At 46.3% G+C, this 24,470-nt stretch overlaps 1 protein-coding gene across 7 annotated transcripts in view; it reads left to right on the top strand.

Annotated features, from left to right (window-relative positions):
* Positions 1-583: 583 nt before the first annotated feature.
* PATZ1 (POZ/BTB and AT hook containing zinc finger 1) overlaps positions 584-24,470 on the top strand; it is a gene marked incomplete at its 5' end in the record, with an annotated part of 30,877 nt that continues 6,990 nt past the window's right edge. For 3 of the 7 annotated variants that reach the window (XM_081174841.1, XM_081174843.1, XM_081174845.1), the window contains 4 exons: positions 584-1,950; positions 9,930-9,993; positions 16,065-16,136; positions 19,809-19,980. In XM_081174841.1, the coding sequence (XP_081030967.1) occupies positions 584-1,950; positions 9,930-9,993; positions 16,065-16,136; positions 19,809-19,980 (1,675 nt within the window). The remainder of the gene's footprint in view (positions 1,951-9,929; positions 9,994-16,064; positions 16,137-19,808; positions 19,981-24,470) is intronic. The other 4 variants (XM_081174844.1, XM_081174846.1, XM_081174847.1 and 1 more) reach the window with 2 other exon arrangements.

The raw sequence follows: 24,470 nt of genomic DNA on the forward strand, positions 1-24,470 counted from the left end.
CATCGACAGCAGCTTCCTCGGCGGTCCCGCTCCCGCTGCAGCGCCTCGTGGCGGCCGCGAAGGAACTCGCCCGGGGGGAGAGGCGAAAAGGGGCTGCCTGCCTGCCTGCCCGCCCGCCGCGGCTGTTTCTGCTCCTGCGGCCTCTGGGCGCTCTCTCTCTCTCCCCCCCGCCGTCGGCCTTTTGTTCTTCCTGCCTTCGCTTTCTCTTCCAATCTTGCAATTGTATTTGGGATTTGCATTGCAACAACCCCCGCACGGGGCCGCCTTCATCTCCATCTCTTCCTCCTCCGGTTCCTGGGCGCGCTCGCGCACACACGGCGCCGTCGGGGCCCGGGGATTTTCTGGAAGGCGCGAGGCGGAGCGCGTGCGCCATTCTGGTTCCCCCCCTCCCTCCCTTTTCTTTTTGCATTCCGCCCATCCTCTCCCTCCTCCTCCCCCGCTTGACGGGCGCGCGCACCAGCCCCCTCGACGGGAGCGCGTGAACGCAGCAGCCGAGGAACGAGAGGACGCGCGCCCCCTGCCGGCCGTTCCTGCTGCTGCAGGCGCAGGAAGGTAAGGCGAGCCTCCAGCAGCAGCAGCCCCGATGGAGCGGGTGAACGAGGCGGCCGCTGCAGCCGCCGCCGCCGCTGCAGCCGCCGCCAGTGCCAACGCGTGCGGACCGTCCCCACCGGGCTGCTACACGTACCAGGTGAGCCGGCACAGCGCCGACCTTCTGCACAACCTGAACCAGCAGCGCAAGAACGGCGGGCGCTTCTGCGACGTGCTTCTCCGCGTCGGCGACGAGAGCTTCCCCGCGCACCGCGCCGTCCTGGCTGCCTGCAGCGAGTACTTCGAGTCGGTCTTCAGCGCGCAGGGACTGAGTGGAGGCGTTGAGGGCGCCGGAGGTACAGGAGCCGCCGGGGCGCCGGACGGGGGCGCAGCTGAGGCGACCGGGGCTGGAGGGGGCGGCCCCGGGGGCGGGGGCGGCCCCGGCGGGGTGGGCCGGGAGCTAGAGATGCACACCATCAGCTCCAAGGTGTTCGGAGACATCCTGGACTTTGCCTACACCTCACGGATTGTGGTGCGCCTAGAGAGCTTCCCAGAGCTCATGACAGCCGCCAAGTTCCTTCTCATGCGCTCTGTCATCGATATCTGCCAGGAGGTCATCAAGCAGTCCAATGTCCAGATTCTGGTTCCTCCAGCCACCCGCCCAGACATCATGCTCTTCCGTCCTGGCGCGGGCACCACTGACCTGGGCTTCCCCCTTGACATGACCAACGGCACTGGGTTGGCCCCCAATGGCAATGGAATCGCCGGCATGCCCGAGGATGAAGCCACTCGGGCCGCCCTCTCCGCCGCTGCCCAGTCTTCCTTGCCCGTCTTGCAGGGGGTGGACCGTCTTCCCATGGTGGCCGGGCCTCTCTCGCCACCCCTCCTGGCTTCGCCCTTCCAAAACGTTGGCACTGGCGCCCCCTCTCTGAGCAGCAAGCGGGGTCGGGGGCGTCCCCGCAAGGCCAACCTGCTGGACTCCATGATGTTCAGTGCCCCGGGGGGTCTGAGGGACGCTGGCATCCTGCCCTGTGGCCTGTGCGGGAAAGTCTTCACAGATGCCAACCGCCTCCGCCAGCATGAAGCCCAGCATGGCGTCACCAGCTTGCAGCTGGGCTACATCGATCTCCCACCCCCCAGGCTGGGCGAGAATGGGATCCCCGGGCTGGATGACACGGCCGCCCCCCGCAAGCGGAGCCGGACAAGGAAGCAGGTGGCTTGCGAGATCTGCGGGAAGATCTTCCGGGACGTTTACCACCTGAATCGGCACAAGCTGTCACATTCTGGCGAGAAGCCCTACTCGTGCCCTGTGTGCGGGCTGCGGTTCAAGAGAAAGGACCGGATGTCCTATCATGTCCGGTCCCACGATGGGTCGGTGGGGAAGCCTTACATTTGCCAGAGCTGCGGAAAAGGTTTCTCTAGGTAAGAGGGGGGTGTCAACCTAAAGACTGGTGGAATCCTTCACAAAAATCGCTATTGTGGTGATGGAGAATGCATGGGGAGAATCAATTTTTACTTAGACAAATATGATGACTCCACTCTTAATTTCCCCTTTTGGGTAGGGACATCACAAAATAGCCCAGGAGTTGCACCTACTTCAATATTTCTCTGGTTTTGCATAAGATCCTGCTTCGTTTGCACTCCCTAAAGAGACCACTGACCAAGGCAAACTTCATCAGCCTGGTGCATTGTAGATATTTCTGGGCTACGGCTTACATCAGCCCCAGCCAGTGTAAACACGCTGCCATCAACCCCAGCATCTGGCTGTGGTGCCTGGGGCTGATGGGAGCTGTAGACCAAAACATCTGGAGAGGTACCTGTTTTGTTTCTGGCTATAGTTCAATAACCACTTCTGCAAATGGACCTGAACTGTTGTTTAATTAAGAGAACATCAGACAGTGACTTGTCAATGGCAGCATTTTGCTTAAGATAACTTCTTGTGTAAGCAAGCTGAAACTGGACTGACACTTAAAAAAAATCAAAACCCATAACTTTTTTATGATCTTTAAGGTTCGGAGATTACTATTATTATATTTGATTTATTAATCGCCTTCTAAACCATCACCTCAAGGCGATCTGCATTTAAGATAATTAAAAAGTTAAAAACACCGAACAGGAAATAAGAACAAGACTAAAACCTAACATAAAAAGAACCCACCAGGGTTGTCCTGTTCTCATAGTGGCCAGCCATATCCTTCTGGGAAGCCACTATCCCATTTGTGATTCACAGCAAGTGGCATTCAGAGGCGTACAGAAGTAATAGAATCACAGAATTGTAGAGTTGGAAGTGACCCTGAAGATCTAGTCCAGGGGTCTGCAACCTTTAAGACAAAAAGAGCCACTTGGACCCATTTCCGAAGGGAAAAAAACCTGGGAGCCGCAAAACCATTGCGACATTTAAAACAAATATATCTCCGGAGCCGCGATCTGACAGCAGGCGGGAAGGTGACGTCGGGACGGTGCGTGACTAACGCACGCACCGCCCCCATGTGATGTCACAGCCAGTACAGTAGGGAGTGTCGGGGCGCACAATGCGCCTCTTCCCCTCGCTAGTATCCGCACCGGAGCCGCGGCAAAGGTGTAAAAGAGCCACATGCGGCTCCGGAGCCGCGGGTTGCAGACCCCTGATCTAGTCCAACCCCTGCAGTACAGGAATATGTAGTTGTCCCATACAGTCCGTGCTTTTCCCCCAGGGGGTATTCAGTGGTACGCAGTATCAGCACCTCTTTTTTATTGTTAAAAAGTGTGGCACTTTTTTTACAAAAAAAAAAACACCACTGCACAGGGATCAAACCTGAAACCTTGACATTATTAGCACCTTGCTCTAACTCAAGGAGCATTTTCCGTTGGGTGGATTTAAAAGTAAAGATTGATCTATGCCTTAACCACTTGGGGCACAAAATGTTGACAGGCGTTTTGCTGAATCAACCAGGTGTGCACACTGATTCGGGCTGCAACTCTCAACCTGCTTTCTTCCATTGAACCCAGTGAAGTTTCCTGGTGACCAAGTAAACATAGGAGTGAGTGGAACTCCAGCCCTAAATGCACTTTCTGTGAAACAAATCTCAGTGAGTTCAGGAGAACTGATTAACATTGTACACAGGTTGTACATTGACAATAAAGGCATTATTATTATTATTATTATTATTATTATTATTATTAACCAGAGGTTCTTGGGATCATACCCACAGGCTGGAAGTAAATTTATTTGATACAAATGGAAGATACTTTTGAGTAAATATGGTTAGGATTGGGGTGTTATATTCCTGAAAATGATAATAATACTTGTACAAAGCAAGGTACATTTAAAACCAGGGTATTTAAAGTCTTTCTAAACACCTATCTTTATTTAGAGGTAAGATTTTTCTGGGATTGTTTATGTTTGAAACTTATTTGTGAAAGCATGTACGTAATACTTTTAGGCTGGAGGCAAATAAAACTTAATTTCCTCTTCGTTTGTGAGGAAATTTAGTAACAGAAATTTGACAGCAACTGCATTATGGACAATTTATGTCTTTCTAAAAAAGCACCACACTCCTGCTTTTCAGAAATGTTGACTGCTCAAGATTATGGTAATTTAAGAAAGGAGGATTTTCAGCTTTTTAGATTGCCTTCTGTAGGTGTGCCTTTTTACAGCACCTTGATATGCAGATGTTTAGCAGAGAAGCATACTTCTCTTTGTTGTGCAAAGTGCTACCTGTTGATTTCAAACATCAACATGTTTGTTTTTCCCCCTTAGTTAGTTGAAAATATACAGAAGAAAGGCACATTACATCCTACAGGTCCCTTTCTGAAAAAGAGAAGTGCGTTTGCAGGAATTATAAACAACCACTTAAAGACTTTTCTGATGGTTCATAAAGTTCCCCCTCTGTTTTAATTACTGTTATACACCATTTTAGAAGAGGTGTTGCCTTTCTTTCCCCACTCCCCCCAAAATTGATTCCCTGCCATTTGAGAGAGAGGCTTTGGGAAGGAGGTCTATTAGCGCGCCCCCCCTAAAAAAGAAAAGAAAAATAGGCAAGGCATTGCAAAAGGGCAATTCTTAGCAGATTACAAGGAAGGCTTCAGTTCTGCAGATTCCCTTGGCAGGAACCTCAAATAAAATAAGGGGAATTTGCTTCTCAACAAGGGGGCCGGGTAAGATTTTTGCATATGCAAAAATCCCTTTGGGTTCAGTGGTGCTTATTGCCATGTAAGTGGATATAAGAAGGCAGCCTCAAACTTGTATAATAAATGGACTAAAATTTATTGATTCAGGGGAAAGCTTGACTTTTCATTGCTGTACTGTTCTTTCCATACTTGCCCAGAAGCATCAAACCCCCCCCCCGTCGAAATAGTGTGTTTTTTGCCTAAGCTTTCCCTGGCCTGCAAAGTTGGGCCCGTTCTCCCCAAATTTCTGTTTTAATAATGCTGTTTTTATGTTGTATGATCTGGTTTTATCATTGTTTATAGTATTGCTTCTAATGTGCTTTTGCATACCTCTTATGGGATTTTTCAACATTAAACAATTTATAAATGTTTTTAGAAGTACTGTAATATAATAATTAGCAAAAATAAATAAATAGCTGTGGTTCCTGCATTGCAGGAGTTTGGTCTAGATAAGCCTTTTGAGTCCCTTCCACCTCCGCAATTCTGTAATTCTATGAAATAAGTTAGCAAACCGGCTTTCGGTGGGACTTGCTCCCAGGTATGTGTGCGTTGAAGGTTTTTAAAGTCTGTTTCAACATTCACAGTTGCTCTTAAAATGAGGGGCTGATTTGGGGGGGGGCAGAGCTGGAGGAGCCTTGGATCACAGGGGCGCATTTCCGGCCCAAACCAGACCCTCCAGTTGGGCTACTTCAGCTCACCTGCCTTTCCCATCAGGTTGAGCAGCTTAACTGGGGATCTGCCCTATCTGCTCGCTTTCCTGTAGGGTGAATTCTGCTGAGCTGCATGTAATTGGCTGAGGACAGAAAAGCCGTTGTGAGAAGACAGAGAGGGGGAGATAATCTCATTCCAAGCAGCTTTTGGCCTCAGACAATGCAGAGCTTTCTTCCCACCAGGAAAAACCAGCAGCGTTTTGGGATCTACTTTGGCGACGCTAGGAAAACAGACCGGACATTATCACCAGTGGGGTGTGGGTGTCAAAGTTCTATAGAACAACCTCCCCCAACCTAATGCTTTCCAGATGTTTTGGACTACAACTGCATACAGGCTGGGCCTGGTGGGAGTTGTGGACCCAAACATTGGTAGGGCCCCAGGTTTTAGGGAGAAGGCTGCTGTATCATGGAGGTTGAGGTCCTCTCTGCCTTGGGATTGTGTCCAAGCAGTGTTAGAAACTCAGATATAAAAGGTAGGTGCCAAATGGCTCCTTAAAGCAAGGTTACAGTCTCCAAAACGGAATGTCTAGTTGCCATTTTTGGGCGTCTTATTTTTCTTTTTTTCTTTTTTCTATATATAATTTTTATTAATTTCAACATACCAATTATTATACATTCCACAGAGCTTCACATCTTATACAATCCTTTTGAACTTCCATCAGCACCTCTGATGATCCACCATTTTTATCATTTCTTCTGCATTTCTTAAATTCCTATTGCCTTTAATTATCTTAACTTACAATCCATCTCTTTAACATTTTTGCAATAATTCAAATAATTTACCTCACAAAACTTCTTGCAAACCTACAAACGTAATCTGGCCATCACAATTACTTTTCAAATAGTCCGTAAATTTACACCAGTCTTCTGTGAATCTCTGGTCCCGCAGGTTTCGAATTCTTCCGGTTAGTTTATCCAATTCTGCATAGTCCATCAATTTCATCCTCCAGTCTTCTTTTGTCAGTAATTCTTCTTGCTTCCATTTTTCTGCCAATAATATTCTTGCTGCTGTCGTTGGGCGTCTTATTTTTCAATTTGACTGTGATTGCTTCTCAGTTAAACATCTGGCTAGCTGAGATGACAACCTTGAGCTAGGTTAAGAACTTTGAGAACTTAAAGAACAAAAGTCATTCGATCCAGAGACAGTCCACATATATATTGGCCCATTCCGACCTCTTTTTCTTAGTGGTGACTGCTCCTGCTCAGGCTGCACAGAAAAAGCATTTTGGTTCCTGAAATTCGTTCCATTAGTACATATAAAATATCAGATAGAATTCTACAGGATGTGGTATTAGTGTGTGAAAACAGTCCAGATTCAGTGATCTCCCAGCAAGCAGCTCTTGATGCTGGAGATTAGGGCTGTGTTATAAATTGACGTATCGCCTGATATTGGGTTTTAGATCAAATCGCGATAACCGTTTTTTTTTTAAAGCGACTTCGCAATTTATCACCTGTTGTGTGTGTGGTGTTCAAAAATCACAATATTGGAAAAACCAGGAAGCCGATGCTTCTTCCTGTGTGTGCAGCCCTTGCTAACTCGCACCTCAGCCAGCTCTTCCCTGTCTCCTGCAGCAGCAAGATATAGCTATAAATTACTATTCAAACATCGACCAGCAGATATCACCAAACAGAGCTTTGAGAACCAGTTAGCTCCCAGTCTCCCCAGCCATCCAAACGGCAAGCAGGGACTTCTTCCCTCAAGGCTCTTGCTTAAAGGCGCCAGGCTGGTAGTTGGCTTAGAGAAAGCCTGCAGGTTCAGACTTCTGGAGCCCTTTCCCCCCATAAAACCATAAACTTAAAAAAAACAGTCAGACACCTCCCTTTGACATTTGACCCTCTTTCATTTTCCCCTCCATCTCTGTGTGTGTGTGTGTGTGTGTACAGTGGTACCTCTGGTTATGAACTTAATTCATTCCGGAGGACCGTTCTTAACCTGAGGTACCACTTTAGCTAATGGGGCCTCCCGCTGCCACCGCCGCGCGATTTCTGTTCTCATCCTGAGGTAAAGTGCTTAACCCGAGGTACTATTTCCGGGTTAGCAGACCCTGTAGCCTGAAGTGTTTGTAACCTGAGGTGTTTGTAACCCAAGGTACCACTGTACTGCTTGTGGGTGTGCAAGTGTCTACGTGTGTCTCCCTCCCTGCTCCCATTGGTGGTATTTTTTGGTGAAGCAGCAGCAACCAGCATCAAAAAGCACTGGGTTGTTTATTATTATTATTATTATTATTATTAACCCAGCCAACACTTCACACTTCGTTTTCTGTAAGCGGCAGCCAGCCCCTTCTTAAAACTGTACTGCTTGGGGGGTGTGTGATTGTGTCTCCCTGTTGGTGTGCCCAACTGATGCTTCGTTTGGAGCTATGGCACTATTGCAAGAAGCAGAGAGGCTTATTTAACACTATTTTTTAGCCCCATGTTTCTTTAGCTCAGTCTGCCCTGCAGTGCTTCGCTTGCGCTCTCTCTCAACTTTTTCCCTTCTGAGTTGCTTCCTTCCTTGCTCCATGAACGAGCCCCAGTCATAGCAGTCAACTTTTCCCTTTTCTTGCGAGGAATCCTATTCGGAATAAGGGAATTTCCCTTCAAAAAAGGGAAAAGTTGACAGTTATGGCCCCGGTTCTTCCCTGCTTTTCTCTCTCTCTCTCGGGATTGTGTCTTGTAAATTGCTTCAGAATAAAAGGGGGGAAACACCCAGTGTTTGTTGTGTGTGCCTTTCTTTTGGGGCAGAAGCAGCCCACGGGTTTCTTACTAATGCAGCCTACGCTGTCAGCCCATGTTAACTCTGCGAGTCTTTGGCTCCCCCTCCCCAGTCGCAAGCAGGAGGGAAATACAGCCTTGAGATGCTTGTTGGCTTGCAAGTTGCTCCAGAGTAAAAGAAAAACACACACCCACCCTGCTCTGCCATTTGAACCTCTTCTGTGTCTTCCTCTACCTCTCTACGCTCCCCACTTTCTCCTATATGGCTATGCCAAGAGTGGATATTGATGAATGCCCTCTGATGGCAGGGGGGAGGCAATGTTGAAGGGGCTTGCAAAGAAGTTTTTTGCTATCCCAGGAACAAATGTGGCATTTGAAAGTGTGTTCAGCACAGCTGACAACGTTCTTCAAATACAAAGAGCATCTCTATTGGCAGAGAACGCCAAAATGCAAATTTCCTTTAATAATTTCTGTTCTGTAAAATTTTACCCACCCTTTCTGGTTTAGCCTGGTTTATAAAAGAAATGCAGATTTTCCTGACAATAAAAATTTATAATTTGTTCTGTTAAAATGTATCCATTCCGTTCTTTCTATTTTGGCCTGGTTTTGAAAAGAAAATTAACAAACAATCAAATGAACTGGTGTTGTGGGATGTATACATTCAACTAAGACTCCATAATGAATTATATTTGAATATCTAAAAGTGTGACACTGACTTTGCTATTTTCTTGTTTAGTAATGTAATCAAATTTTTAGGGAACCTTTGATATCTATGCTACTAATTACGTCTACAGATTTAATTTTAGAGAAAATGTGCTATTTAAACATTATTGGTACAGTAGTTCTATAACATAACAGTTGTAACAATATGTTAAAGTAAAAAATTATCGGTTTTAGGCTTGGACCCATAAGTAGTAGCAGTTGCCAGGACATTACCATTTTCACCTCTACATAGCTCCAGCCTTATTTCAGATATTGTGATATATCACAATGTTTAACTGGTGATGTATCATGATGTTGAAAACCAGGTATCTCCCAGCCCTACTGGAGATGTCAGGTGCCATCCAGGTGCCCAGGCATCTTCACTTGGTCACAAGTGGTTGATAGCTGAGTGCAAAATGTGCCTGGCAAATTTCAAACACTGTCCACCAAGGGTTAGTCATGGGAAAAGACCTATGAGAAATATGTTGAGATCTTGTCTACCTACGTATGCATATTTGGGCGCCCTACTGAGTTTGGTGTGAGATTCACTCTCCATAACTCTACTATGTTTGCAACCTTCTTGATGTCCAACTTGAATCCCATTGGTTTCTGTGGAGCAATTAAATCAGTGGTTCCCAAACTGTCCACCATGTGGAACACCCTCCCAACTGATGTCAAACAGATAAACAAGTATCTGGCTTTTAGAAGACATCTGAAGGCAGCCCTGTATAGGAAAAAATTCAATGTTTGATATTATATTGCGTTTCTATATTTTGTTCGTGCGATGGAAGTGTAAATGACCACCAGACTTTGAAAAGCTGGTATCACTGGATCAAATTCAGCAATTTTGTTGAATCAAACTAAATAGTTTTAACTGGATTTGGAAGAAATGTGCAGTTAATTCTTACTGTTCTGAATTTGATTGTGTTGTTATTATCTTCCTTATTGGGTTGTGTGAACCGCTATTCTGAAAAAGGCTTTGTTTTTATAGGTTAGGGGGTGCTGGGGGTGACTTTAAAGAACCAAGGGGGGGTGGCCCGAAAATGTTTGGGAACCACCAATCTAGAAAACCTCTGTTGTGTTTGGTTGCAATAGATGCTGCAGACCTAACTCCAGCTTATCTCTCTTTTCGTCCCCTTTCTTAAGGCCTGACCATCTGAACGGGCACATCAAACAAGTGCACACGTCAGAGAGACCTCACAAATGTCAGGTAGGAACTACTGGATGGAGGAGGGTCTGTGATGATGGGGAGGAAGCCTCTGAAGAAGGTGGTGGAGATGCAAGCCTTCTTCTGTACTCCTGGAATTTACCGTGCTCCTTGTAAACTTGTTCTAGAGACACTCCGCTCCTTCCCCCCACCCTCTTCCCAATGTCATCTGCTTCTCCTCCCCTTCCTCGTATGGTCTCTCCTCTCCCTGCCCCTCCATCTCATCCCTACCTTTGTAGCGTTTGTCTCCGCTCTGCTCGCCCTAGGCGATCAACCTTTTCTCTCTGCAATCAGCCTTTTCTCTCTTTGTCCTGCCTGCCTGTCAACAGGTGGGCTCTCAAGGTCCCTCCTTGATTTTAGGGAAATTCCAGTTAGCTGCTGAACGCATTTTTTGTGGGTTCCTCCCCCCCACCTTTGAACATCGCACTGAGCAAAATTGGAAGCTCCCCCCACCCTTTTCTCTTTTTTTTTTTTTTCCTAGCAAGGGGACACACAGAGCATTGCTCCAATTCAGCTGTGACACGGCTTTGGGAAAGGTGGGGTGGGGCTGTTTTTTCTTCCTTTCTTTCCCAGTTAACGTAACTGTTTCTGTTTGGATTTGAAGAACAATAAACACCCCTGGACTTGCCGCAGGGAGGAGGCAAGCTCCTTGCGGGGAGGGGGCGACTCCAAAGCCCAGCTAAGGCTTAAGACACGATGGGCGTTCAAGCTGGTTATCGTTTCTGCTAGCTGCTCTACCTGTGACCTGATTGAGTTGGACTGCTCCAATGGCCTCTGCCACCCTTCTCCTTTCTGAGTGGTAAAAAGATGATCACATACGAGACAGGCATATTGGCTTGCTTGCTTGTTTCGTGAAATGTATACACTGCTTGAACGTCAAAAGAGAAAAGCCAACCTCAAAGCATTTTACGAAACAATAAAACTATCAGTTAAAAGAACTCTTTAGAACATCCAAAAGCTAAAATCAGCGATTAAGCTCAAAACAGATTAAAACATACATCAAGGTTCGGTTTCTGGATGGCCCTTGCCTGAACAAAAATGTTTTTAGCAGGCTCAGGAAAGAGCACAGCAAAGGCACCTGCCTGCTGTCAATAGGCAGGGAGTTCCAAAGTGTAAGCGCACAAAAAATGATTTCTCACAGGTGCAGAATGTGTCTTATGTGGCACCTATAATGGTGCCAGTTTCACTGATAGAAACAGTCAAGTGGATGTATATAAGATAAGCCAATCTTGTAGGTAAACCTGTCCCAAATTGTTGAGGACTTTAAATACTAACAGTAATGCCTTGAACGTGGCCCGGTAGCAAATTGTACAGCAGGTGCAGATCTCTGAGCCCAGGTGGTATACGCTGACATGGCCTCACTCCTGTCAACAATTGCGCTGCAGCATTCGGCACTAACTGCAGCTTCCTGATCGAACGCATCGCAGTAATCCAGTGTTGAAGTAGTCAACGCATGAACTACTGTGGCGAAATATTGATATCACTGCTTTTACTCTTTTTCTCTTGGGGGAGTGGGATGTGATCTTTAATGCTGTGGCATGTTTTGCTGTGAGTTCCTCATATAAACTTAATATATTTTAAATCACCATCTGTGAGGATTCTGCTGAAGCAGATGTCACCAGGTTGGGGGGGGGTGCAGATGCGAGGGTTGAGCCCAGCCATTTTGTCAGTGTATGATCTGCTTCTTCGTAAAGCTGGGGCTTGTTTAAAAATAAATAAATCAGTAGCAGCAGCTACAATGCAAACTTTGGGAAAGAGAGGGGGAGAGAGAAGGCACCCAGAGCTCCTTACAGAGGGTTCTGTAGTGTGGCCCAGTACAGTCAGTAGTAAGGTGAAGAAAGATTATGGGTTCCTGCAGAATAAGCGGGGCAGGGAAGCCAAAAATAATGCCAATATATTTCACATCTGGCAACCATTGCCCCCCTTTGGTTTCAAATGGTACATGGGTAAAGGTAAAGGGACCCCTGACCATTAGGTCCAGTCGTGACCGACTCTGGGGTTGCGGCGCTCATCTCGCTTTATTGGCCGAGGGAGCCAGCGTACAGATTCCGGGTCATGTGGCCAGCATGACTAAGCCGCTTCTGGCGAACCACAGCAGCGCACAGAAACGCCGTTTACCTTCCCGCCGGAGCGGTACCTATTTATCTACTTGCACTTTGACGTGCTTTCAAACTGCTAGGTTGGCAGGAGCAGGGACACAGCAACGGGGGCTCACCCCGTTGCGGGGATTCGAACCGCCAACCTTCTGATCAGCAAGTCCTAGGCTCTGTAGTTTAACCCACAGCGCCACCCGTGTCCCTTGGTACATGGGTAGACAAGTCTAAAAAGCCTGGGGCACAAATTTTCACGGCCCTCTAGTGGGTATGGTGACTCATTTGCTGGAAGTAATTTATTTAGTGTTAACTCTATATAAATTTATAAGGAACTCACAGCAAAACATGCCACAGGCTTTTTAGACTCGTCTACCCATGTACTATCTGAAACCAAAGGGGTGCATTGGTTGCCAGATGTGATTCCCCCCTGCCCAGCTCTCCTACCCAGGGTGGATTTGATTTAAATCAAATTGATTTAAATCACTAGTCAGTAAGACTTGATCTAAATCACTAGCCAGTAAGACTTGATTTAAATCTCTCTCTTTTTTTTTCCTACAGAAAGATTCATTCTTGCTGGTATAATCTTAATATTTACAACCAGAGGAAGGTTTCATTTTTGGAATAATAAATTTTCAGAGTAGTTTTTAGTTATATCAAAAATGACTGATTTGGTTATACTGGTAGAAATACATAGAAAGATAATTATGAAATTATTGTGAGGTTTAATAAGTTAACTGTTTATATTTGGACAACTTTTCTGCTGTACTTTATTGGGGGGGAATCATTTCCTTAATAACAGTTTAAACAATTTATTTAGCTAAAGCAATAACATTATAGCATATGTATCCAAAGTCTGGGCAAAGACACCTGATTACACCTGGCTCCTCCCTCACCCCTATCCACTGGCTAGCTCTACAATTTGCACCCTACAGTATGGGGGATAAACTGGGTTGACTTTGTAATCCCTTTCCCTCCACTGTTTTTATTAAAGTCACCCCCCCAAAGGTCTTTGTAATCTTAAATATATGTTGCACAACACCCCCTCCCCCCCAAAACCCTGCAGAAGTTGTGAAGATCTTACCACCTCAAACACGTAAGATCTTGAAGACAATTGAGCAATTTAACCCCAATTAGATTAAGGGGCTTAAAATAAGCTGTGGCACCCACCACCACCCAACCTGGCATCTTCCAGATGTTTTGGAGCCCAAAACATTTGGAGAGCACCCAGCTTGGGAAGACGACCTATAGCCATGTGTTGGTTGGCATGAGAAAAATATAACTTTTTTCAGTTCAGCTGGGAATAAATGATACTTAGCAAGGCATCCTGAAGATCCCATTAAGGGTGTTTATGGGAATTATTTTTTAAAATACATTTTTTATATTTGGGTGCATCAGTTTGTATTTATATGACCTGCAAATTTCAATATCATAATTAGTGGTTCTCCTTAGGCTTCAGTCCTGAAGCTGCTCAAGAGCAGATGAATTATTAAGGTGTGTCGCAAATGGCCAGTAAATTCAAGTTTGCAAACCAAAGGTTGACAACTTATTTAACCAGCCTCTGCTGCTGTGCCTTTTAACAGGGGTTTAACATGCAGACATTATAAAGTGGCTGTGTTCATCTCCATGCTGTGAAAACCTTGCCCTGCTGATTTCTTCAGATGAAGCTGCTAGCTGTTAAAGGCAGAAGAACTCTGCAGTGGGTGGGTGTTTTTCTGGTCAGTTGGCAACTATTTGGGTGCCAACTGACCTAAACTGGCACAGCCCTTATTCTCTTTTAAGATTGCCTTCCATTTCTGAACTGAACCCATCAGATTTCTCAAAAGCATACAATTCTACCAGTGCGATTGCAAAACAGAAATTCTTATCTTCTCACCATATTTTTTAGTTGTTTTTTTAAAAGTTATATTTTATATATTTATATTTTCCCATCTCCTAACTAGGAGTTAAGTATCTCAATGCAAAAGAATCCATGTGGCTGTTGGTTTTTCCTACCCTACACCTTTATTTTTCTGTATTCAAGTTTTGGTCTGAGATAAATTTATTTCACATGGATTTATTTTTTAAAAAATATTTTCACTGTATTTGGCTACCCAGATAGAGCTTTATTAAATGCACGCTGTTTTTTGCATAGGTGTCTTGAAAAAAAAAAAGTACAGACAGCTGGGTTTAGCGCTCAAGGCAGTGCACATCCCTTTTGTGCAAATATATAAATCCCCAACAGTTATAATTACGGGGAAATGTAACTATGGCAAAGACAACTTTCTCTACAATTGTGCCTGCCTTTTTAAGGGGAAAGTGCTTAATGGAATTAGTGTCACTTGTTGTACAAGCAGCCATCACCCAGGGCAAGAGTCATATCTCGCCCCACTGCTGCAGGACAACCAAACAGTCAAGTCACCTGACATTATAATACGCCAGATGATTGACAGATGGGTTGTCCTGCCCACCTCTCAAATTCGGTTGCGCAGAGTTCCCAAGCCCTTGGCGCAGAGTGCTTTGCTACTTCAGTAACACAATGAAACTACTATTCAGTTTGCAGTGAAACTACTATATAAAATGATGTCCCCACCACCACCAGTTTAGCCGTGGTTTCAGTGGAAATCTCTTGAATCAATGTGGCTTCCGCCAGCAAAGGAACAACCATGAGCTTACTTTAAGCTCCCAATTCTTCCTTTGTAGCCACGCCAGGATTTGCTCCGCAGCTCACATCATATATGATAATTGGGTGTGGTTTTGGAGAAACAGCCTTTTGAGCCCAATGGAGAGGCCTGGTAGGCCAGAGCTAAGCCACAGGCTGGAGTTTCCCGACCCCAGGATGGGGTGCCATGTTTGGGAAGGCTGCCATAGAAAGGTTCGTTAAGTGAGTCATCATTTAACGATCATCGCCTTGGAGCCCAGTTAGTTTCTCGTCAACACTGGCTCTACAGTCCACCATCCATTTCCAGCAGCAAGGTCAAAATATATTTTCCTTATCTAATTTTAACTTGGAGCTGGTTCAGGGTCTGGAAGGGCAGTCTTTGCACAGGGAATACCCTCCAGGAACTTGATCTTGCTGCTCTTCGTGTTGACACCAGGTGGGGCTCAGCAGACCAGTTCACCTGGTCACCTTAAGAGTGAGGATGGGCAGAAAGGAAAAGTGCATCAGATAAGTCTTTTCATGGGAGGAGGGGAGGGGGAAATCCAAGGGGTTACTGGGTGTCATCTTCCACTCCATCCCCATCAGTGCCTGGATCTTTTAAAACTCAGCCGCAGAAGGAAAGCCTGGAACACTACTGATTCTGCTGCAGCCAGAATTGCAGTCGCTCTGCCTTCACCGCCAGACTGACCAAGATAATGAAGATCAATTGGGTGTAACATGGGTGGGGGGCTCTCCCATGCATGCTGTGGCCGCCCCACAATGCAACTGTTCTTGGCAGGATTCAGCCTTATGGCCAGAGTTGGCTCATGCGGAAGTGTGATTTGCATGAACTGGCTCCTCCATGTGGGCGCTCTCCACAATTTGTGCTGTCCATACTGGTGCCTTCTGGATGTTTTGGTCTATGACTCCCATCGTTCCCAACCAGCACGGCCATATTGACTGTTCCAGCATGGCAGGGGCGGTTGGGAGTTGTAGCCCAAAATGTCCGTGTTGGGCTGGAGCTGATGGAACTGGTAATCCAGAACTTCTAGAGGGTCGCCAAAGGCAGGTATAGAAGTTCGCAGTATTGATTTGAGCATGGAAGAAGAAATTAACTTGCTTTCATTTTTAATTGTGGGGCCATCTCCTGGGGTAATTCCCTTTTTACCTGCCACATTTAAGTTAGTATCTGGCCATCTTCAGCATTAGGAGACAAAACCTGATTCTCAAGCGAGCTAGACTTGTATTCTCTGAAAAACAAAAAGTTAAAAATAAGCATTCAGAAAACTCGTGCTTTTCCCAAATGATTTCATTGCAGAATGAGTTTCTTCCTTATCTAATCTCTCTTACTTCCTGCCTATTAGCAGGAAATTGCCAGCCTCCATGGAATAAGCTCAGAGACATCTGCATCCCTAGAGCAGTTGAAACTTCAAGAGGTATTTCTTAAACACTGTTTATTTTTTTAAAAACTTCTCTATTTTTAGTATATTTATCTGCCTTTGCAATGCTTGACAGGAAAGCACTGGAGTTTTCCTTTATTATTATTATTATTATTAACAGCGCTCTCTGATAATCTTAAATTGTATATTTAAAGACATTAACCTCTTAAAATTTGAAATGTTTAGTTTCCTTCAAAGCTGATTGTATTGTCTCTTGTTTTCTTTTTCTTTTTAGTTCTGATTTTAGGCTTTCTGGACTCTTTCTGTATTTCTCTCGTTCTCTTTGAAAGAATTATTTTTGCCAGTCTGCTCAATAACTAACTGTGATCGAGAATCATAATGCCTGGCTTGAAAAGAAATAAGCAAATTAAACGCAGCAACAAATAACTTGATACCTGTTTTTGTTTCCAGTGAGCTGCGTGGCATCCTGGTGACAAAGTAGACTCAGCCTCTTGGGACTTTGTTCTGCACAAGCTCTACCGTGGAGCTTATCATAGCTGTCAACTTTTCCCTTTTCTTGCGAGAAATCCTATTCGGAATAAGGGAATTTCCCTTAAAAAAGGGAAAACATTGACAGCTATGGAGCTTATGCAGGAGAACTTCCCAGCAGGTTGTTCTGAAGTTCACTCCTTTGGCGTCCTTTCCATGAGTAAGGCTTGCTGTGTTTCTTTGTTTTCCTCTTTATAGCTCTGAATGTGCCTGTTACTTAGTAATTTTGAAATTAAACCTGAACACTTCTCCTAACAGCCCAAAGATTTATATATTTTAATCTGCATCATAGGAACTGCTATCGGTTTCCCACAGGTAATCACTTCACTGGTTGTGTTGGGGAACTACAACTTTCCTCTCGTCCATTGGTTATGCAAAATGCACTTTTAAAACCACAGTGGGTATCGCTTGTGTCGGACCCCTTTCTAAAGTCTCTGTGCCCAGTTTATTTTTTGCTAAATGAAAGCTGCCCCTGTTTTGCTCAGCGCAATGTCCAAGTGGTTATATTTTGAATTTTATATATCTGTTTCTGACTTAACAGCTTTTTGTAATGTCAGAGTCATTTCTTAGTGGAATCTATTCATGGGACAAACCACAAATAATTTTGTGTTTTTTATTGCGGTGCTCTGGTCTGGATCCTGCAGGAGGAGGCAGAAATTTCCTCTTAGTGCTTTGCCTATTCACCAAGGGACCTGACCTAAAGTCTCTTCAAACTAAGAGAAAACAGTGATCTATATTCATTTCTTTCCTTTTTTTAAAAAACAGAACTTGTTTCAGGCTATTTATGCAATGACGTCTCTCCTTTAACGCCATTCTGCATCATTTAAGGGCCAGCTTCAGTAAATGTGTAACACTGATAGGGAAGGGCCATAGCTCAGTGGTAAAGTTTTCACCTTGCAAGCAGAAGGTCCCAGCTTCAGTTCCTCAGTGGCATCTCCACATAGGGCTGGAAATGTTCTGAATCCATGGTGAGCTGGTACCAATCAGCATGAACAATACCAAGCTGGGTGGACCAATAGAGTCTGACTCCATATGCGGCAGCAACTTAACACTCCTGATCATCTTCAGAACTCTAGAATTCTAAGGAGAACAGGGAATCCCTGGCAGATTCTTAGCCTTTTCTCCCTCTGCCCAGAAGAGACGTGTTTTGGGCATTACAAAGGCAGCCCTAGTCTAGGATCCAACGTGGGTGTTGGGTGCCATCACACGGGCACTGGAGAGAGCAGGATGTTTATTAGGGAGGGGTTGACCTCCATGCTGAGCAGGGATTTTCACTTGTAAGGATTCAAATTGTGCCCCATAACCTTTTCTGCTTCTAAAACTCCGGTGAGAGTCAGGCTTGCATGTGTTCAGAACTGATATGTTTAATATATATATATATATATATACAGAAGAATTCTGAAGCTTGCCTAAATTACACAAATGAAGCCATTTCCGATTGATATTGCATAGTCTGGTCTATCATTTTAGCGAATTTCCCCCTTTTTTTATTCTGCTGCCGCTTATACTATAGGGAAACACTGGAGGCCTTCCCTCCACCCCGCACATACACTTGCCTTAGAGCCATGAGGGCTAGTAACATGGCTCTTTTATTTATTTTTGTGGAAAGTGAGATTAGCAGGAAGATTAACTCTGCGCACACAATGGCCTCTCCTGCGGTGGCTTTCCTGCACTCCCTCTGAATCGTAGCCCTGGTGGCTTCTCTAGAACGACCTCTCGCCTCCCCTGCTCTTAGTTTTCTCCGCTACTTGTGGCTGTCATATTCCCTCTTTATTCCTTCTGCCTTCCCACCCCTACCTTGCCTTGTGTGTGATTTCCCCTATGCCCAGGAGTTTTGCCTTTCTCCATCTGGCCCAGGGGCACTTTCTGCTTGGCCTCTCTCTCCTCCACCACCTTCCCTTCCCTGTCTGCTCCCATCTTCATTCGTCTTTCCTTACCACAGCCTCATTACTGCTGTTTGAGGACCTCTCCTCCTGTCCTTCCCATCTTCTCCCTCTTACTTAGATCATGATCGTCCTGGTAGAACCATCTAGCACTTCATTGTGGGGAGCATATAGTGTTTGGGAAGAGTTAGTGAAAGAGTGCTAACTTGGGGAGACCAAAATGAGCCCTGGCTTCTTAGAACAGCCTTTGCCAATGCGGTGCCCTCCAAATGGTTTAGACTACAACTCCCATCAGCCCCCAGCCAGTGCAGCCATATTTGACTACAGCTCCCATCAGCCAACATCCTTGTATAATGTCGCAGCTGATGGGAGTTGTAGTCCAAAGCATCTTGAGAAGACAGTCTTAGAAAGTCATAAGCAATGCATTGCATTTATCCTCTTCAAAGTGCTGCAATCTAATGGAGTCCCCAGGGCAACTTTGGATGCTGTGTCTTTGTAGCATTGGTGATTTAAACTGCTCCCTCTAAATAATGGATGTGCTCAGACGCCCATTCTAATCATGGGTACTGAGTTATTAAAATTTACTTATTTACAGGCCAATTTTCTATTTTAAATGTTCCAAGTGGCTTACAGAAGATTAAAAAGAACAGCAAGCAGCACGGAAGGCCATGAATAATTAAGATATCTAAAGAAATCCTAATGGCAGGGGAGATCAATAAAACTAACTTAAATTAAATTTAAGCACTCTGGGCTGTCACCCCTCCGGTCAGGAGCTCTGGAGTTGCTCCAGCCCATCCGTGGAGCTCATCTGCCCGATCCTGCTTCTCTCTTCATTCTGTAGAGGGGAGCCCTCAGTAGGATGTGGAAAAGCCCTTCCAGATACCACAGCACTCTGTGTTGACCTGAAGTCCTGTGTTTGCAAGGAGCTGATGGGTTAGAGCAGCCTCGGCCAAGCCAGGGCCCTCCAGAAGTTTTAGAGTACAACACCCATCAGCTCCAGCTGAGGCTGATTGGACTTGTAGTCCAAAACAACTCCCCACCAAGCTGGGGGTGTGCCCTAAAACAGCATCTGCTTGCTTGCTTCTTGAGCTGGGGTGCACTTGGCAAAGCAGGGCTTGACTCCTCAAACGTTTCTGCCATCGTAAATGAAGGTGCTGGAAGCCTGCTTGTTGATTTCGGTGCCCCTCTTGAAATCAATAGCCTCACATCACCGTAGTGTTAACCTTAGTAGCGGTGTGTGTCTGCCTGCCTATGCATGTGTTTGTGTGTTTAATGTGGGTTTTGCTGCTCTCCACAGACCTGCAACGCCTCTTTTGCCACCCGGGACCGGCTGCGCTCGCACCTGGCGTGCCACGAAGACAAAGTCCCGTGCCAGGTCTGCGGGAAGTACCTGCGGGCAGCGTACATGGCCGACCACCTGAAGAAACACAGCGAAGGACCAAGCAACTTCTGTACCATCTGCAACAGAGGTAATGAGCGCAACTTCTTGCAAAGCGGGCAAAACGAGAACCCACAGGGCGAGAGGAGGGGAACTCGGGCAAAAGGCTTCTCCAAGAAGAGAAGGAACAGCAGGTTTTTTTGCAGCTGGCATTAGCAAAGGGTGAACCGCTTGGCTCTTGAGTCCCACTAACAGTAGTTCTCAACCTGTGGGTCCCCAGATGTTGTTGGACTACAACTCCCATCATTCCTAGCCAGCATGGCCAGTGGTCAGGGATGATGGGAGTTGTAGTCCAACAACATCTGGGGACCCACAGGTTGAGAACCACTGCGTGACTAACACATCCATAGCTGGCTGGCCACATGAGCACAAGTGGGACCATCACAGGTCTCTTGCCTCAACTCTCACACCCACTCAGCCACATCCCCTTGGCTAGCCTGGAGGGGCCAGGTGGTGTAATGGTTGGAGGTAGGGCCTGGGAGACTAGGGTTCACATCCCCCCTTATCCATGTGATGATCACTTGGGGGCCAGTCACTGCCTCTCAGCCTAACGGACCTCACAGGGCTGTTGTGGGGATTAAATGAGGAAAGGGAGAGCCATGTACACCATCTTTTAGCGCCTTGGAGTAAAAAGGTGGGATGTCAAAGCAGTAAATGAATAACACGTCTCTGCCAACCATCAAATTCTGAGGGATCAAATCGTGAGGGGCGTAGAAATTTCTTGGAGCAGCCCAGTCTATCAACTAGTCTCCCACACCCCTGATTCCTTTCACCAAGTAAAAACAACACTTGGAAGTATCTGTGGAAGTCAGAGCCAATTCACCTCAGTAGTTGAATGGTGTTTTTCCATCTTCAGATTAGGAGATTTCCAGACAGAGAGCAGGATGGTCCAGGTTATCAGAAATGTGGGGTCCGAAGAGTGAATGAAGTCTCTTGGGATAGGGAGGCGAGATGGGGTGAATTCCTGCCCAGTGCTAAATACCCACAAGACCCCAAAAGCAAACCAGCGGGTTCTCATCAGAACTTGGCAGGGGCAGCTAAGCCCCTTCTCAGGTCCCATTTATTAGCATTTTAAAACGGGTAGGTGCCTGATCCTTCACACCCTCACACTTGTTAGTGTGTGTGCTTTGTAAGGGTTGTTCGCACATTATTCTGTACCTGGGTACAGATAGCCTGTATTTGGGTTCAGCTGCTCGTGAGACAGAGTCGACAGGTGTTCATTTTAAAAGGCACCACCTGTTTTCTCAGGTGTGGGACTGTCCCTGCAGCCTCGCTACACGGCCTTAGGATCATAGAATTGTAGAGTTGGAAGCAACCTCCCAAGGGTCATCTTGTCCAACCTCCTGCCTTGATTGTGGGTGGCTTGTTCCCATCAGATATGAGCAGCCTCATACCCAGGGCTGCTCTGGAAGTCTATAAGAAACAAATTTTTTTTTAAAAAAAATGCAGTTTTGAAAGGTTCACTCCGCTATCTGGATTTGGAATAGTGCCCAATTGTATCTGAACAGACAGAATCCAGCTGCTTCATCTAAGGAGCCATTATGCCAAATTTAGTTAAAATTCTTGCAGTTGGTTAAAATCAGTTGAGTTTTTAAAGACTCAGTCCGCCATCTTGATTTTAAAATGCTACCAATTACTGGAGGCAGCGCGTAGCCGTTTGGACAAGTCGCCGTTGATAGCCTTTTCTTCCACAAATTTCGAATCACATCTGTAGCCATCACATAAAAATGGAAGTGCGTCTCCACAGATAAACACATAAAATCGTACAGTAAAGGTAAAGGGACCCCTGACCATTAGGTCCAGTCATGGCTGACTCTGGGGTTGCGGCACTCATCTCGCTTTATTGGCCGAGGGAGCCGGCGTATAGTTCCGGGTCATGTGGCCAGCATGACTAAGCCGCTTCTGGCAAACCATAGCAGCGCACGGAAACGCCGGTTACCTTCCCGCCAGAGTGGTACCTATTTATCTACTTGCACTTTGACATGCTTTCGAACTGCTAGGTTGGCAGGAGCAGGGACCGAGCAACAGGAGCTCACCCCGTCGCGGGGATTCAAACACCGACCTTCTGATCGGCAAGTCCTAGGCTCTGTGGTTTAACCCACAGCGCCACCCATGTCCCAAAACCATACAGTAAAACCATATTTTTAAAAAGTTTAAAACATACATAAATTAATGATTGTGGAAGGGTGTATTCTTAATGGTCTGCATAGGCCTGGCAGAATAGAAATGTTCTCGGCAAGTTGGCACAGAAGGCGCCTGCTGAATCTCTAGTGGCAGGGCGTTCCACAGGACTAGGCCGATGACTGTTGGCAACAATGATGCTGTTGTCAAATGAGCCTCACCAACTTGGGGAACAACCGATGAGGTTCCTGCAGGTGATCTCAGAGACTGAGCTGGGATTCAAGGACTCAGCCAATCCCTAAGTTGTTCAGGGCTTTGTAAATTAATATACCAATACCTTAAACCTGGCTCAGTAGAAGATGGGCAGCCAGTGCTACTGTTTAAACAGTGGTGTCATGTGTCCTCGACCAGAAGCTGCTGACAGCATTCTGACCACCCCGTTCTTCACCAGCTGGATCTTGAGAACCAGGCCCAAGCACAGCCCCACATAGAGCACGTTATAGCAATCCAGCCTTATGGCTCCAGTCCATGAAACTTCTTGGGAGGTTGTCCAGGAATGTGCAGAGTACCACCCCCCCCCAAGTCTGCTGTTGACACCCCTGATTTGGGCAGAGGGGTTCAGCCTGTAGTGTATGGGGTGGCTCACACTGTCTTAAATACGTTTGTAAGCTAGTTTGGATACTTGTGGCTTCGGGAGGTTAATGGGGAAGGCAAGGCCTAAATATTTTTTTGACAAGTGAGTAAGTAAAAGAAGCAAATAAAGACCCTTAAAAAAAGTGCAGAATAGCAGAATAATGCCCCGGGAGCCAGAATTAGATTGTGTAGCCCCATCGGTTACAGTTTTTGGGAGGCTGGCCAACGCAACATAAACCCGTCAGAGCAACAGACCATTGCAATTATGGCAACTGCAGAGCCAGGTGATTGTTGCTGCCTTGGCTGCAGAAACAAAGATAAATGGATTACGGGTCCATTTTTTTTAGATGTTGGGGGAATCACATCTTGCTAATTCTCTCTAGAAAAATGGAGGTGCTCCTTTGCTAGTACTCTGGCTATAAAGGAATGAATAATACATTGGGGTTTAATGTTTTTTCAGAAGCAGCAGCCAGATTCTGCCAGGCTAGTCCGGGGGTAGGGGAAACCTCAGACCCGGGAGGGGGGCATATATGGCCCTCCAGGCCTCTCCATCTGGCCCTTGGGACTTTTCCCAGGCCATAACCCTCGCTGACCTTGCCGCGCACCCTCTTCAGGTGGTTTTTGCCTTGCTGGGATGAACTGCTTGAACTGCAGTCATAGTTCTTTGCTTGTCTGGATGGAGGGTGGAGTGGGGTATGCGTGTGCCAAGTGCATGTAGAGACCAGCTACCCGGGTTGAGACAGCGTAGCGCAGTGGTTAAAGTGTCAGGCTAGGACCTGTGAGACCAGGGTTCAAACCCACACTTGGCCATGATGCTCACTCCATGTGACAGTGGGCCAGTCTCAGTCTCGCCTACCTCACAGGGTTGTTGTAAGGAGGGGGGAACCATTTTATGCCACCTTGAGCTCTTTGGGGAGGGGTGTAAGTGTAACAAATAAATAATACTGCACAAAGGTAGCACTTACATTTGTTGCTCCTCCCTGCCCACCACTGACATGGTTCCCCCCGAAGGGAATATGACCCTTGGGCTCGGGAACGTCCCCGACGTCTGCAGCAGATCAGCTTGTCGCTTCACATGATCGTATAAAGTTGTAATCATTCAGTATTGTCATCATGTTGTGGCCTGGGAGGTAAAGAGGAATAGCCCAGTTCTCTCAGAAGCATCATCAGAAGCCCGGTGACTCCTTTTTGTCTTGGTTAGGTGTGCTCCTCTAGAATCCTGGGCTTGCTTACTTGCTACTCCTCAGGGCAGCCAGTCCCCAACCTGGTGCCATCCAGATGTTTTAGACTACAACCCCCGCCAGTCCCCTCCCCAGGGCAGCCGTGCATTCTCATCCGCAGCAAGTTGAGGAACCGCTGTCCAAGCCCCTCTCTCTCTCTCCTGGGCAAGGAGATTTCATTCCTCCTCCCTGTTTCCTTCCACCCCGTCCAAATCCACCAGAATAGGCAGCCTGCTCTCAGCCCAGGTGAATTGAGAAATAAGCATCCAGGCTGCCAAAGTGGCCTTCATACATTTATTTAAGATCTCCTAGCCTCCTTTTGCCCTGCCCTCTTCTGCAAGCCATATTTGGTAGATTGCGGATTTGCTTTAGGAACTGGGCCAGCTGAATCCTACAGGGAGCTCACTTAGCATGTGATTTGCTGCAGGAGAGAAAAATATTCAAGCCTGTGTCCCGGCCAACCTGGTGCCCTCCAGATGTTTATAAACTACAGCTCCCTTCAGCACCCAGCCAGCACGGCCATATTCAATTTTTATCCATTCGCAAA

The sequence above is a fragment of the Podarcis bocagei genome (genome assembly GCF_964188305.1).
Source record: "Podarcis bocagei genome assembly, chromosome: 16".
Lineage (NCBI taxonomy): Eukaryota > Metazoa > Chordata > Lepidosauria > Squamata > Lacertidae > Podarcis > Podarcis bocagei.